Below are 16,198 nucleotides of genomic sequence, written 5' to 3' on the forward strand. Positions count from 1 at the left end.
AATGCAGAATAAATCATCGAAAAGGGTTGAAAACCACTCCTCTAGCAGCACATTGAAATGGGGATAGACTCCTGCACCCTGGCTGATACCGACAGTAAGCTTCTCTGACAATTACTTATTGGTACTTTTACTTAATATAAGTAAAATATGTGAGTACTTTATCCACCACTGCATTTATTTCATACTGTACAATGTACATGTGCAACTGGCAGCCCGGGGGCCACATGCGGCCCCCACCTTCACTTAATGCGGCCCTCAGGTTCATATCGGAATACTGATATATTATTGATTTCAGCTGTTACAATTCCAAACATGACTTTAATTACTTCAGTCTAAATTAGTAGCTTAATGAGTAGTATTAAAAGGTTATTGTCTTTTTGATGTCCAATGTACTTGTACTTAGTTTATAAAGTTAACATAACTATAGGCCTAATTAAAGGCATATACTTTTCTCGATTCCAATTGAAAAATAGCAAAAGAATATTCCGGATTTTAATTCAAATATAGCAAAAATAGCTGATCTACAAACTCTGCGACACGCTCGTCTGTGCATTGCGACGATCAGCAATTTTTGCTATACGAGTAATATGCAATGTGGCCCTCTGGAGTGAGTGTGGAAGTATAGTGGCCCTCTGGAGTGAGTGTGGAACTATAGTGGCCCTCTGGAGTGAGTGTGGAAGTATAGTGGCCCTCTGGAGTGAGTGTGGAACTATAGTGGCCCTCTGGAGTGAGTGTGGAAGTATAGTGGCCCTCTGGAGTGAGTGTGGAAGTATAGTGGCCCTCTGGAGTGAGTGTGGAAGTATAGTGGCCCTCTGGAGTGAGTGTGGAACTATAGTGGCCCTCTGGAGTGAGTGTGGAACTATAGTGGCCCTCTGGAGTGAGTGTGGAACTATAGTGGCCCTCTGGAGTGAGTGTGGAACTATAGTGGCCCTCTGGAGTGAGTGTGGAACTATAGTGGCCCTCTGGTGTGAGTGTGGAAATATATTGGCCCTCTCCATATTCAAAACTGCCCACCCGTGACCAACTTCCAAGGAAACACACGCTGAAACCATGCCAGCCACCACGGGTTGGAGTTAAAGCACGTACGACTTGCCACCATATGCCACCATGCACGTGTTGGCACTCAGTTAAAACACGCATACGTTGGCACCATACGCCACCACTCAGTCACCACATTGAGCGACCTCAGACGGGACAGGGTCAGTGAGAGGTCATTCATGTATTCTACCTCTGAGCAACAAGCACATTAATGCAAACACTGTGTTACCATGGCAACAGAGGACAATCACTTAATAACAACACAAATCTAGCTCACGCCTCCGACAGACAGGAAGGCAGACAGGCAGGCAGGCAGGCAGGCAGGCAGGCAGGCAGGCAGGCAGACAGACAGACAGACAGACAGACAGACAGACAGACAGACAGACAGACAGACAGACAGACAGACAGACAGACAGACAGACAGACAGACAGACAGACAGACAGACATTCAGCATTAATCATTTAAACAAACCCTGCTATATTCGTTATATGAACCTCTTATCTCCATCTTTTAAAGTTTTATTTTTTATTATCAATGCCCTGGATAGGCATCACACAAAAGCAGTATCAGATCTTCAAGCTCCCATTTCAAAGATAAATCATGTTGTAGGCCTACTTTGGACTGCAGTCAGTGGACATCAAAACATGCTGTGAACTTTTATAGATTAGTTATTTTCACTATTTATTTTTATTATTATTTTTGTGTAGTCTTATAATATGAGTGTGTGTGTGTGTGTGTGTGTGTGTGTGTGTGTGTGTGCGTGCGTGCGCGTGCGTGTGTGTCCTAAGTTTCAGAACAAGAAAATTTGTACTTTTGACTAGTTGACTAACTACTGTTGAGTATAGGCTACTGTTGTTAGCCACTGTTAGCAATTAAACCGTACCGCGTTACCATGGATACCATACCACAGGACAGGACACATTCACTTACAAAGGCTGGGAGGTTAACTTCCAATACACACACCCCCCCCCCCCCCCCCCCCCCCCCCACGGATTACCATGGCGACCAGGGGACACAATCACTTCTAACACATGCTGCTCCACAACAGGACAGCTATATGGAGCATTAGACTGACAGACTACTAACACGAGGAAGAAGTTACTCACAGACAGTCACTCAACATTTATAACTTATAGCTAGGCAAAAGTAGAACATTATATGCTAGACGAGTAGCTACAAGTTGACCTGGGTAGATTAATGTGGACGATCACGATAGCCGGCTATTATGCATTCATCCCTGGACGTGATGACGGACGCTATGGATTCATGCCTGCTGTAGATTACATTAAAATCACATTATTGAACGGTGATGATGACGGACCACCATATGGAGGATTATTCTTCCCATCCTGATGATGTGGACGACATGGAGGAGGAGGAGGAGGAGGACATGCGCTGTGCCTTCATCAAGGACTGCGTGCTGTCTTCACTGAGGCTACAACAGGACAGGTAGAGTTAATACAGAAGTAGATTATATAGATCATATTATTTTATTTTATTATATTAGTGAACGGTACGTCCTAGTACAGCCTGTGTTACTTGTCTACTAAGACAGCAATTAACTAACAGTAGGAGTGAATAATATATCCCGATTCCTACAATTAAAATGCACTTTCAGAGAATCACTGTCTGAAACAATGCATGGCGATATCAGCATGTTAATTGTTGTTTAGACCGGTAGTCGTCTCAATAGGCTACAGGAAGTCATTTAGATAATATAATGCTGTTGCGTTTATAGACATATGTTAATTATTTATTTATCTAGTGACTATATAGTCAATTGCAATATTATATTGGTCAGATCTGTAGGGGGCGCAGTGGAGTAACTATACTAAAACATGTTTTCTTCCGGGGTGGAATGTTTTATTTTCTGGCCAAAACAGTGCGTTTTTAGACAGCATGTGGGGGTTCAGGGGGTCCCCACTGAGGACAGTAGGTTTGCAAGACGTTAAAACTGTGTTTGTTTTGGTGAGTAGCGAAAGTGTATTCTTTATTATTTACTAAAGTCAAGAGGCTGAGCTACCCTGTGTGTTGAGGAGAACTGAAGAGTTCTTAATAGTTTCACTGGGTAGGCTATAGGGCTAGGCTATAGGCTATACGCTGTTTGTAGACAGACGTTCATTCTGTACCTACAGTGGATCAAAAATACTGACTATTTAATTCAGTCTGACTTAGATACAGTAGCCTACAAGTCAGACTCAAACTACTCCTAGTTTGTTTAGACAGATATGCTCACGGTTTATCATATAGTTACACACCATAGTTACTTATATGGGATTGCTCTGGAGAAAACAAATGGAACCAAAGAAGAGTTAATTTGGTTCCATTCCTATACACTCTCAGAGTTACAGGAAAAGTAAAAAGGTACAGTGTCAAAGAGTGCCACAGGATGGCGCCAGTGGAGTGTAAATTATGTTTGTCAATCTTACTGGTAATGCATGCACCACCTGGGTTAGTGCCAGCACTGCCAGGTGATGGAGAGAATGAGAGATGGCAGCAGGTGCAGCCTGTACCTGCCTGCACCACACATAGACACGGCTCCATACGTGATGATCATGTCTCGTTGCAAACCGATACGCAGGGACTCAAGCAAAAAATATAATAAATGGGCTACATAAATATATGTGCAGCAGCCATATTGGTCAAAGATTGGGCCCCAGCTGGTGGGGACCCATGGGGGTCACCAGCAAAAGTATGTAGTACAGCGTCACAATAATTTTAACCACTTAATCCATTCATACGTTTGTTAAAAGTTACAGGATCACAGCGCGTCACTTCCACGCCGTCGCCTGCAAGCTTTTCTTTTAGAAAATACTTATTTCCATAAAAATATTTCTTGTATTTTAATAGTCTGACTGTATTGCTGAACATTACTACATTAAAATGTGGCACCTGGAGCTAACTATACTGTGGCTTTAAACAGACACCATCAAAGCTAGACTTAAACCTCTCTTAAAGGAGAATAGCTTGGTATTTTCAAAATATTTGTATACATTTGACAACTTCTTGAAACGTGATATTTTGCATAATAAGTATTTTCTACTTTTGGTACTTCCTACATTTTGATAGGCTACCGACCTACAAATACGTTAGTACATTTTGAATTCCGAGTGTTTCTACATTGCAAGTATTGATAAGCCTACTTTTAATTTAACCATTAAAACCGGGAAATCATTTAATTTTAGCTTTAAGCTCCCCCCCCCCCCCCCCCCAAATCTTCTCTTCTGGGGGTCCCTGCCCTGGCACAAAAAGTTTTCAGATGGGAGGTCCACGGCCAAATATACCTATCATTTTGGGGGTCCTTCTGAATCACTTCTGAATCACTGACTAGTTCTAGGGCCTAGAACTAGTCAGTGATTCAGAAGGTATTTGCCATGGGTTAAAGTGTCTACCCCCTTAGATAGCATTTCTTGTAGACTTAAATAGCATTTGATACAGACTTATTATAGCATATTATGTAGACAGCACTAGAATTGCATTGTATGTATAGTCATATACCTGTAGTACTTCATAGTACATAATTATGTATAGCATAGTATAGTATATATGTATAGTTTCATTATATATAGATATTCCACTGTTACTTTCTTAGCTTACACATGTTTCATGATAACTAATTTTTATGTATGTGATGTATTGCCATGCTTTTTGTTCTTGCTTAATGTAAGTCGCTCTGGATTAAGAGCATCTGCTAAATGCCTAAATTGTAATTGTAAACTGTCTGTCTTCTAAACGGTATAATTGTACAGGTGGCAGCAGTGCGTCGCCGTGGAGGACAACCATCGTCTCATCCAGGACTTCCTGGACCGAGCCGACCGCACCACGCTGGTGCTGTCCCTGAACGACGGCGGCAACCACCTGCTGCCCGCCGTTCGATTCCCGGCCGCTCCTGCACTGCCACCCCCTTCTTCCACCGCCGCCGGCGGCAACAACAACGGCAACAACAAACACAAGTGTGTGTATTTCGTCAAGCAGAGAGGAGGAGCGGCGCTGACCGCCGAGTCCATGCGCAGTCACGTGGTCCACGGAGACATGTCCCCGTGTCCCCTGGACCAATGTCTGGCTCTGTTTGACAAGGTAATGTCCCCTGGACCAATGTCTGGCTCTTTTTGACAAGGTAATGTCCCCTGGACCAATGTCTGGCTCTGTTTGACAAGGTAATGTCCCCTGGACCAATGTCTGGCTCTGTTTGACAAGGTAATGTCCCCTGGACCAATGTCTGGCTCTGTTTGACAAGGTAATGCACGTATGCGCACCATAGACTGTAAAAAAATATGGACAAAGCGTTCTCCGGGTCTGATATGGATGTAAGATGAAGCCTGTCAGTCCTTGAATTGTAAATCGCCATCTTTTCATTTTTTTACTAAATGGGACCATCATTTTCCAAAAAAGAATATTATGACATGAGAAATGAGACTTTAAACTAGTGACTGGAAGCAGAAAGTATTCATGACCATGTTTATTAAGGTAATACAGTCTAGGTGAAGTTGGGCCCAAATACATGGACCTCTATGGAGCTATGGGGTTTTTTGGGCCCAATGACAGCGCCACAACAGGCCATTATATGAACTTTCAGGAAGTCCCGATTTCCTTAGTGGCTTCACACAATATCTGTCTGACTGCCCCCCTGATATGCACGCACGCACACATGCACGCACGCTACACACACACACAGGGCAGCAGTGGCTCAGGGGTAGACTGACCGTTCGAAACCGGGCTTCCCCACGGAGAAAAAAAAGATAATATTTTATTTATTCAAATTTACAAAAGCGGTTGTTATATATTGAGTTGTTCCTCCGTACAGGTGGTCGTTCCACCACCAGAAGGTTGTTATATATTGAGTTGTTCCTCCGTACAGGTGGTCGTTCCACCACCAGGAGGTTGTTATATATTGAGTTGTTCCTCCGTACAGGTGGTCGTTCCACCACCAGGAGGTTGTTATATTGAGTTGTTCCTCTGTACAGGTGGTCGTTCCACCACCAGGAGGTTGTTATATTGAGTTGTTCCTCTGTACAGGTGGTCGTTCCACCACCAGGAGGTTGTTATATATTGAGTTGTTCCTCTGTACAGGTGGTCGTTCCACCACCAGGAGGTTGTTATATTGAGTTGTTCCTCTGTACAGGTGGTGGTTCCGCTGCTGTCCAACCACCAGAACCACAGCGCCACGCCTCAGGTGGTCTCCCAGGACCTCCTGCGTCACGTCCACTCGCTGCAGAGACACGCCTCGGTGGTGTCTGGACGGGTCCGAGGAAAGACCGTCCTGCCCCTTCCCCCCGGGCTGGACCCACTGGAGCTCTCTGCATTCAACAGGTACACACTTCTCTGTGCGTGTGTACTGTGTGCGTGTGTGCGTGCGTACGTCCTGCGTGCATGCGTGTGTCTGTGTGTGTGCGTGCATGCGTGCGATTGATCCTTTTGCACAGTGTATGCTTTTGATTGCACTGAGTAGATCAGTCTATGATTACAAATCAGTGAACTCTTATCCAGGGATGTGCAGAGAATGTTATGAGGGGCAGGACATAATTACCTATTTACACACACCTCTACAGTGGGTGCAGGGCCAATAAAGCAATCATGGAAGGAGGGAGGTATGGGGCCCGCAGTCCCGCACACCATTCTATTTGGTAAAGGATGACTTTATTGAAAAAACTACAACGTTTCAATCTGGGTCAAATGCGGAGAGTACATTTCACTGCGGTAACTGCGGTGTGACAAATCGTACGACTTTCACTTTGACTTAATGGATCTTCGTCAGGCAGGGGATAAAAATATCTCAAAGGGCGCTTTAGGCAGGGGATAGTGAATAGCCAAGCTTGTAGATCGGCTATTTTTCAAATGGCTGAAAAGTGTATAGGGCTGAAGTGGGTATTGTAACTACCATTTTTCCAGTTTCCAGTCTCCTTTGCAGTTACTTCACAGGTATGGGAGTGATCCTACGCAGTACACACACAGAGAATTGCAACAGATGGATGTCCAGTCTTTGATCCAGTTTGAGTGTTATTTATTTATCAGAAGTCAAAGTGAGCAGTTGAAATCATGAACATGAACATACCAGTGATGTTATTAGTAGATGTTACAAGTTTGTCTCTGTTCTGCTGCTGCTGTGCTGCTGCTACTGGTAAGAACGGTTTGCTCCCTGGTTCCCTGTGCCTAGTTCCTTCTCAGTGCCCCTGTGTCACCTTATAAGTGGTCACCTTCTAGAAGCTGTGTTTCTCAAGCCCGCCACCAGGTGGTCAAAAATAATACTGGTAATAATAATAATACAAATAATGCCTCTCTTGGCTCCTACAGGTATGTTTTGTAATAATAATAAAAATCCACAAAGTAACCACTAACTAAAGTGTGCACATGCGTGCATACTATCATTATGTTACACAGTTAAAACAAGGGCATATACTGTACACTGTGCAAAATTATTATTGTTTTGATGCATTATTATACAGTTTCTGTTGTTTTCCGTGTGTGTGTGTGTGTGTGTGTGTGTGTGTGTGTGTGTGTGTGAACGTGTGAACGGTTCCAGAGGGGACGTGATGTCCGTGGATCAGAGTGTGATCCACGCGGTAGAGACGGTGGTGATCGAGTGGAGCCACCAGATCCACGCCGTCCTGAAGAGAGAGGGCTCTGAGAGCAGACCCACCCAACTGCTGCACTGGAGGGACAGGTGACGGGGGGAGCATTTCAGTAAAGGGATCATTGTTTCACTTTCAATTTCAAACATGTTTGGTGTCATTTAACCCATTTTTGGGCGGGAACCCCTTTTGGTGTTTTAAGCATTATTTTATGCTTTAGCTATTTGAAAAATAGCAGATCTACAAGCTCGAGGTTGTAGGTCGGTCTGCTATTTTTGAAAAATCGTGAAAATGTGGCGCAAATCTTTGAATATATATTCTTTCAGAGCGAACGTTTTTAACTCAAATATTTGCTTCTGGGTGGTCCCTGGAACTACATATTTTCAGATGGGGGTCGGCGGTCAATTTCATATCATTTGTGTGGTCCTTGACATGAAATATTGAGCCCCACCCTGCAGAGCATTGTGTTTAGTCCACTTCTGTTGTAGTGGGCCTGCAGAGCATTGTGTTGTAGTGGGCCTGCAGAGCATTGTGTTGTAGTGGGCCTGCAGAGCATTGTGTTGTAGTGGGCCTGCAGAGCATTGTGTTGTAGTGGGCCTGCAGAGCATTGTGTTGTAGTGGACCTGCAGAGCATTGTGTTGTAGTGGACCTGCAGAGCATTGTGTTGTAGTGGACCTGCAGAGCATTGTGTTGTAGTGGACCTGCAGAGCATTGTGTTGTAGTGGACCTGCAGAGCATTGTGTTGTAGTGGACCTGCAGAGCATTGTGTTGTAGTGGGCCTGCAGAGCATTGTGTTGTAGTGGGCCTGCAGAGCATTGTGTTGTAGTGGGCCTGCAGAGCATTGTGTTGTAGTGGGTCTGCAGAGCATTGTGTTGTAGTGGACCTGCAGAGCATTGTGTTGTAGTGGGCCTGCAGAGCATTGTGTTGTAGTGGGCCTGCAGAGCATTGTGTTTAGTCCAGTATGTTCTCCTTCTGCCTGCAGACTGTCTGACCTGCAGAGCATTGTGTTTAGTCCAGTATGTTCTCCTTCTGCCTGCAGACTGTCTGACCTGCAGAGCATTGTGTTTAGTCCAGTATGTTCTCCTTCTGCCTGCAGACTGTCTGACCTGCAGAGCGTCCAGGCTCAGTTCCAGTCCCTGGAGGTGATGAAGATGTCGGCGCTGCTGCAGCTCATCCAGAGCAGCTACCTGCAGCCCTTCAACAGGATGCAGCAGGACGTCTCTGCAGGTGACTACCAGTCTTGTTTTTGGCAGCAAATTTTGATTTTAGTTTTAATCATTAGTCTCTTGAATAGTTTTCATTTAGTTTTAGTCACATTTTTTGTCACCTGGAATGTTTTAGTGTTAGTCTAGTTTTAGTCAACTAAATGTCATAAGGTTTTAGTCGACTAAATCTACAGTTGATTTAGTCGACTAAAATGTATTTCAGCGGGCCTTGATGTTGTTGTAATGACTGATTTTACACTACAAACTTGTAGATCTGCTATTTTCAGCAGCAACCAAGTGTAAAATTACTGGATCTCTTGTCCACTAGTCCCCTTCCTATAGCATTTTAGTCTAGTTTTTATTTGTTGACGACATTGTCAATACATTTAGTCTTAGTTTTAGTCGTCATAGCTTAGTTTTCATTTAGTTTCCATTTAGTTTTCATCAGTGAAAAAAGGTAGCCGACGAAAATCTTTCGTCTTATAGTTTTAGTCGACAAGAACAACACAGGTGTCGGTGTTCTAACCTAACGAACGGTGTTTTGTCGTTGCCACGCAGCGCTGGCGGAGGCCATGGACGTGTGCGCGTACCTCAAACCGCTGCAGCGTCTGCTCGAGGACATGGAGAACGCAGAGTTCCCGGAGGTCAAGGGTCACGTCGGCCCCGTGATGCACGCGCTGCGCCTGGTGTGGCTGCACTCGGCCCACTACAACACCCCCGAACGCATCATCACGCTGCTGCAGGAGATCTGCGCTCTGCTCGTACAACAGGTGACCCTCCTAACCTTTAACCCCTCCTCTGTAAAGATCTGCACTCTGCTCGTATACAACAGGTGACCGGCTGTAACTCCTATAACCTCTAGCCCCTCCTCTGTAAAGATCTGCACTCTGCTCGTATACAACAGGTGAACAGCTGTAACTCCTATATAACCTCTAACCCCTCCTCTGTAAAGATCTGCGCTCTGCTCGTATACAACAGGTGACCGGCTGTAACTCCTATAACCTCTAACCCCTCCTCTGTAAAGATCTGCGCTCTGCTCGTATACAACAGGTGAACAGCTGTAACTCCTATATAACCTCTAGCCCCTCCTCTGTAAAGATCTGCACTCTGCTCGTATACAACAGGTGAACAGCTGTAACTCCTATATAACCTCTAACCCCTCCTCTGTAAAGATCTGCGCTCTGCTCGTATACAACAGGTGACCGGCTGTAACTCCTATATAACCTCTAACCCCTCCTCTGTAAAGATCTGCACTCTGCTCGTATACAACAGGTGACCGGCTGTAACTCCTAACCTCTAGCCCCTCCTCTGTAAAGATCTGCACTCTGCTCGTACAACAGGTGACCTACTGCAGGGGTGGTGCAACTTTGACGATGTATTAAGGGCCCTTGCAAATGGGGAGCGATAAAACGCGCCTATAGTTCATTTTCAATGAGACCTGCGTTTTTCAACGCAAGCGTATTTACGTGAGCGCATTACCGTGAATTTGTTGCACGCGTTGCTCGTTTCAAGCACACGCCCCCCGCGACTCACCAGACCTGGATTCGGTTCCGCTTTTTTTTTTCTTTTTCGCTTGCGTTGTCGCGCCCCTCTTGAGCAGACCTGTAGCAGACCTGTAGCAGAACTGTAGCAGAACTGTAGCAGACCTGTAGCAGACCTGTAGCAGACCTGTAGCAGACCTGTAGCAGACCTGTAGCAGAACTGTAGCAGACCTGTAGCAGAACTGTAGCAGACCTGTAGCAGAACTGTAGCAGAACTGTAGCAGACCTGTAGCAGACCTGTAGCAGACCTGTCGTTGATCCAGGCAACAACGTGTGTGTGTTCCTCGCTCCCAGTTTGCAAGGCCCTTTACCCACATAAAAACCCCAGGAAAGTGTTTCTTGTCTCCAAAAAAATGTTTCAGTCATGAGATTGTATTTGCTTTATTCCATGCTTGCCCCTCTGTAAAGAGATTGTATTTGATTTATTCCATGCTTGCCCCTCTGTAAAGATCTGCAGTCTGCTCATGCAACAGGTTAGACCACCACACTAACTCGTACAATTAGTGAATTGATGAAATTGATGTAATTTTGTGTTGTTGTAAAAGCTTTAGCTAGCAGGAATTAAGAGATTGGTGTACAGGAAAAAAGGAGCAGACCAAGTACATAGCCAAATGTCAAGTTTACAAAGTATTAGGGGTTTTAAGTGGTTAAATGTCTGAAAAGATTTGACATGAATCCAACATGTAGTGAGGGGTCCCTGCTTCATCTCTCTCTCTCAGCTCCTTGGCCTGGAAAACGTTACTCTATCACCTGCTCTGTAAAGCAGTGCTTTCCAAAGTTTTTAGCCCGTGACCCAAAAGAGAAATAATGTGTCTCCCCTGGACCCAGACTATAGCGAAAACAACAGATCTATAAGCTCACAACGCGTCACTCCGTGCCCCGTTGTGAGCTTGTAGGTCGGCTATTTTCACTACTTCAAATGTATGGAAAATTTTCATGTCAAGGACCCCCACAAATATATGTAATTGAACGCCGACCCCCATCTGAAAATATGTTGTTCCAGGGACCCCCCGGACGCAAAGATTTGAGTTAAAAAGCTCTGAAAGAATATATATTGAAAGCACCACATTTTCAAGATTTTTCAAAAATAGCAGACCTACCAGCTCGTAGATCCTATGAGCTTGTAGATCTGCTATTTTTCAACATAATCCTTAAAACACCAATGGTTTTTTTTTTTGGAATGGTTTTTAAATCATGCTCTGCTCCCTCTTGAACAACAAACAACAACAACAGGCGCGAGTCTACCTGAACCCGGAGGAGCTTCTGAAGGGGGAGGTGGCGGACAGCCTGGTGAAGGTCCAGACCAGCCTGGACGTCCTGGACACCTTCAGGAGCACGTACCACCAGACCAGAACCCACCTGAGCCTCAACCACCAGGACCACTCCTCCTGGGACTTCCCCCCCACCCTGGTCTTCTCTGGACTGGACCGCTTCGTGGACAGAGTCCACACCATCAAGGTGACCGAGCACCACCGTTATGTCAGACGTCCAGGGTTCCCAGACCCCCCAAAATAATCATATTTGAACTGGGGACCCCCCCCCCCCCCACGCACTTGTAATTTTAGACAAAACTAATTTTAGGCAAACGAGTCATTTTAATTTGACTCGGTTTCCGCAGATACTGTACATATTGTAGCTGTATAGCTGAGCTTGTAGATCAGCCATTTTCATTTCCTCTTACATATATTTGACAATTTAGCCAATCTGTCCCCTTTACATCTCCTGTGTCCTCAGTATATCTGTCCCCTTTAAGTCTGTCCCCTTTAAGTCCTGTGCTTTAAGTCCTCACTCCTCAGTATCTCTGTCCTCTGTCTGTCTCCTGTGTCCTCAGTATCTCTGTCCTCTGTCTGTCTCCTGTGTCCTCAGTATCTCTGTCCTCTGTCTGTCTCCTGTGTCCTCAGTATTTCTGACCTCTGTCTGTCTCCTGTGTCCTCAGTATCTCTGTCCTCTGTCTGTCCCGTGCGTCCTCAGATACTGTGTCCTCAGTATATCTGTCCTCTGTCTGTCCCGTGCGTCCTCAGATACTGTGTCCTCAGTATCTCTGTCCTCTGTCTGTCCTGTGTGTCCTCAGATACTGTGTCCTCAGTATATTTTGTCCTCTGTCTGTCTGTCCCGTGTGTCCTCAGATACTGTGTCCTCAGATACTGTGTCCTCAGTATATCTTGTCCTCTGTCTGTCCCGTGTCTGTCCTCAGGACATCCTGTGCACGGCGGTGGACCTGACGAGGCTGGAGAAGGTGGAGGTGGGCGGGGTGTCGGGGCGGAGCCTGGGCCAACAGGTCCAGTGTCTGTACCAGGACTTCCTGGAGACCTACCGGTCCCTGACGGAGAAGACCTATGACTGCCTGGACGTCAGCAACCAGGTATAGAACAGCACGCGGTCTCTTAAAGTCCTTTATAAGGTCAAATGGGTTTTTATGGGTTTCATTTTGAAGTTTGAGTCTGAAATGGTTAGCCTGCACATTTGAGTGCTTCAGTAATGTACTTTGTTACTTTACACAACTGCTGTCTGTCTGTCTGTCTGTCTGTCTGTCTGTCTGTCTGTCTGTGTGGTGATTTAATGGGAAATGTCTCCCCCTGCAGGACTTCGAGAGGGATGCGAGGAGGTTCACGGTGAAGGTGGAGGACACGGAGAGACGTCTGGGGTCCATGTTCCGCCAGGCCTTCTTCCTGGACGCCTCGGGGCTGGAGCACGCCTTCAGGGTTAGTAGACACATTCATCCATCCATCCAGAGCTGCCCCCACCTTCGAAATGTTCAAAAGCACACTCAAAACCCACCTTTTCAAACTAAACTGGCTTACCCTACATAACCCTCCCCCACACACACACACACCCTTCTTGTTTGTCCTTTTTTTATTTTGATTTCTAGTTTTTAACCTTTTAAACCAGGGATGTCAAACTCAAATACACAGTGGGCCAAAATAAAGAAATTGGTACAAGTCGAGGGCCGGATTGTGTTTCAACACACGGGGAGTGTGGGGAGAGGTGTAGCTGAAAGTTGACAAAAAGTGACATACTTTCACTGCTGATCAATAGTGAAGAGAAGACGCATGCTTGCGCTTGCGGGCCCTCGATACGTGACGATGCACTCGCAGTGCATTGTGGGACTTGTAGTATTGTGGTGGTCCATGCAATATACCAGAGGGTCAGTTCTAATACTAATTAAATATCATCCCGCGGGCCAAAGATAATTCATTCACGGGCCTGATTTGGCCCCCGGGCCTTGAGTTTGACATATATGTTTTAAACCTTTTAAATAGTTTTCTAATAAAATATGTCTGTACTTCTTTCTGTAAAGCGACTTTGGGTACCCAGAAAAGCGCTATATAAATCGTATATATTATTATTATCCGTCCATCCGTCCATCTGTCCATCGGATGGATGGATGGATGGATGTGTCTGCCCAGCCATGACATCCTAATGACGTTGTACAGGGGTTGTCACCATGCTGGCTTGTGGCGGCCATTTTGGTCAAAATTTTAATTTAGCCGCAGACATACAAAATGAGAGGAAAGTAATACACATAAAGATCTAGCCCTGAATGACCAAAACAGGTCTCTAACTCTGAGAGTGTATACAGAATGGAACTGGCTCCATTTCTCTGTGGTGATTATCTCTCTCTCTCTTTCTTGACTCTTCCAGGTGCTGGACATGTTCGGCAGTCTCCTGGAGCGCCCCCTGGTGTCCGGAGACGCACAGGACAGATACGTTCACCTGGTGTCCCTGTTCGACAGGGAGCTGGACTCCTGCAGGCTGCTCTACAACACGCAGGTTCACACGCCACTGGAACACGGTGAGAACACGTAGCACTTGCCCTAGCCTAGGACTGACCTCATACTTCCTTCTATGCATGAGGAGTCCAAGCTGCTTGTTCTTCTTCACCTGACAGGGGAGAGTATCCCCGGCCGGACGTAGCGCGTGGAAGGAACACGTTATTTCCGACCAGTTCCTATCCCCTCCATCAGGGGGAGGCAGTTTAGAGACCAGGATTTCTGCATGTTTTTTTGTGAGGGCACGTACCCTAGGGGACACGGGGAGAACATGCCTCATTGATTGATTGATTGGATATTTTATTAGTCAAAGATGTAAAGAGAGACCAGATATGTTGTATGGTTTAGAGACAGTCGCACTGAGGAAAAGACAGGAAGCAGAGCTGGAGGTAGCAGAGACTAAAAAGTTGAGGTTCTCTCTGGGAGTATAACAAGGATGGATAGGATGAGGAACGAATACATCAGAGGGACAGCGCCCATCCCAAAGCGCCAGCGCTCGCCCAGCAGTCTGCCGTCACCCAGGCGGATGCATGCACGCAACCCAGGGCTGGACTGGCCACCGGGCATACCGGGCATTTTCCCGGTGGGCCGCGACCGTAGGGGGCCGCCATGATTTTTTTTGACAGGCAGGCAGGCCGATAGGCAGCAGGCCACCAGGAAAGGTCCGGGCGTGCTGCCATTCTGCCAGTGCCATCATGATAATTTCACTGTACCTGTATCGGTGAGTGACAAATAAACCCTCTACAAAGGGCTGTGTAGTTGTCTGTTGGTTTGTATCATTTATGTTGTTCTGTAAAAGTGGTGGTATTATTAGGGCTTGTTTGTTTGTGTGTGCCGCGACGGAGCGGGCGGTAGAGTTTCTGCTATCTGCACGCTGGTTGTGGTGGGCCGGTCTGGGCCAAATTCATGCGAAAATGCCCGGGCCGAATTTTTGTCCAAGTCCAGCCCTGACGTGACCACGCCACTTCTCGCCCTCAGGGCGTCTTACTGGTTCTTCTCATTCTTCAGGTTGTAGCGCGGTCAACAAGAACATGCCAGCGGTAGCGTTTGGTCTGAGGTGGAGCCAACAGTTACAGGAACGCATCCAGACGTCCTTCTCTAAGTTCAAACAGCTTTCCTTCCCGTAAGTCCTCTTTCACGCGTACTGTCCTGCCTGCTGTTGAAAATACTCCTTTAATTACATTGTTATTATTATTATTATTATTATTAGCGTGGTTGCTGTAGGAAACGCACTATTGTTCTCGGTTCCGAGAATTGTTTTTTGCCGGCAAAGTAAACCTGCTTTTTTTTTTTTTTTTTTTTAAGATATTTTTTGCGGCTTACGCCTTTTATTGGTTTTTGAAGGGACAGACAGTAGGCTGACAGGAAACGGGAGAGAGATGGGGGGATGACATGCAGTAAAGGCCGTGTCGGGCTCGGGAGTCGAACCCGCGGCACACTGCGACTGGATTACCAGTCGGGTGCCCAGACGGTTACGCCACCGCCTGGGCCAGTAAACCTGCTTTTTGTTAACTTTTTTGCACAACAGAAAGGTGAAGCTTTTGGCCAAAATCTTAAAGCTCCATGAGATATTCTGTTGTTAGTCCTCTTGCCAGAACGTGAAACATTTTGAGTACCCAATAAAGTTTTATGGTAGAAGAAATTCAAAATGTCATCATGCTTTAACTAGCATGTGACGTGTCAAACTAAGGAGTTTTGTATGATTCTGAATCCAAGTATTCATTTTGCACAAAAAACCCAAATCACCCATTTCCCTGTTTCTTCGTGTCTTCAGGTGTCTGGAAGGTGAAGAAGGAACACGTGTCGTCCGGAAGTACGAGGAGATGACGCGACTCCTGGACAGGTGTGTGTGTGTGTGTGTGTGTTCACTAAAACAGTGCCTCAGTCAGAATACTTTGATAATAATATTTGGAATTCATCGATATCACGTTAAAATTACCACCGCTGAAGTGCCCTTATGGACAAGGCATTGAACCCCTACCATGAAATGTTCTATGAGCAGGGCCTGGCTGTAAACAAGTTCTTGAGCTTAGGCCAGTTACCCTGGGTAAACATGGTACCTTTCCTTTCCTTA

General features: G+C 45.8%; 1 protein-coding gene across 1 annotated transcript in view; it reads left to right on the forward strand.

The window, feature by feature from the left end:
• The first annotated feature begins 5,029 nt into the window (after positions 1 to 5,029).
• The window catches only part of dnah9 (dynein, axonemal, heavy chain 9), a 104,544-nt gene continuing 93,375 nt past the window's right edge, over positions 5,030 to 16,198 (forward strand). Inside the window, exons 1-11 of the mRNA XM_083771154.1 lie at positions 5,030 to 5,116; positions 6,162 to 6,349; positions 7,560 to 7,700; positions 8,705 to 8,835; positions 9,372 to 9,583; positions 11,588 to 11,812; positions 12,549 to 12,716; positions 12,937 to 13,056; positions 13,997 to 14,147; positions 15,133 to 15,247; positions 15,899 to 15,967. Of these exons, the coding sequence (XP_083627280.1) occupies positions 5,045 to 5,116; positions 6,162 to 6,349; positions 7,560 to 7,700; positions 8,705 to 8,835; positions 9,372 to 9,583; positions 11,588 to 11,812; positions 12,549 to 12,716; positions 12,937 to 13,056; positions 13,997 to 14,147; positions 15,133 to 15,247; positions 15,899 to 15,967 (1,592 nt within the window). The 5' untranslated portion in view covers positions 5,030 to 5,044. The remainder of the gene's footprint in view (positions 5,117 to 6,161; positions 6,350 to 7,559; positions 7,701 to 8,704; positions 8,836 to 9,371; positions 9,584 to 11,587; positions 11,813 to 12,548; positions 12,717 to 12,936; positions 13,057 to 13,996; positions 14,148 to 15,132; positions 15,248 to 15,898; positions 15,968 to 16,198) is intronic.

This window comes from Protomyctophum parallelum (genome assembly GCF_964188405.1).
Source record: "Protomyctophum parallelum genome assembly, chromosome: 8".
NCBI classification, from domain to species: domain Eukaryota; kingdom Metazoa; phylum Chordata; class Actinopteri; order Myctophiformes; family Myctophidae; genus Protomyctophum; species Protomyctophum parallelum.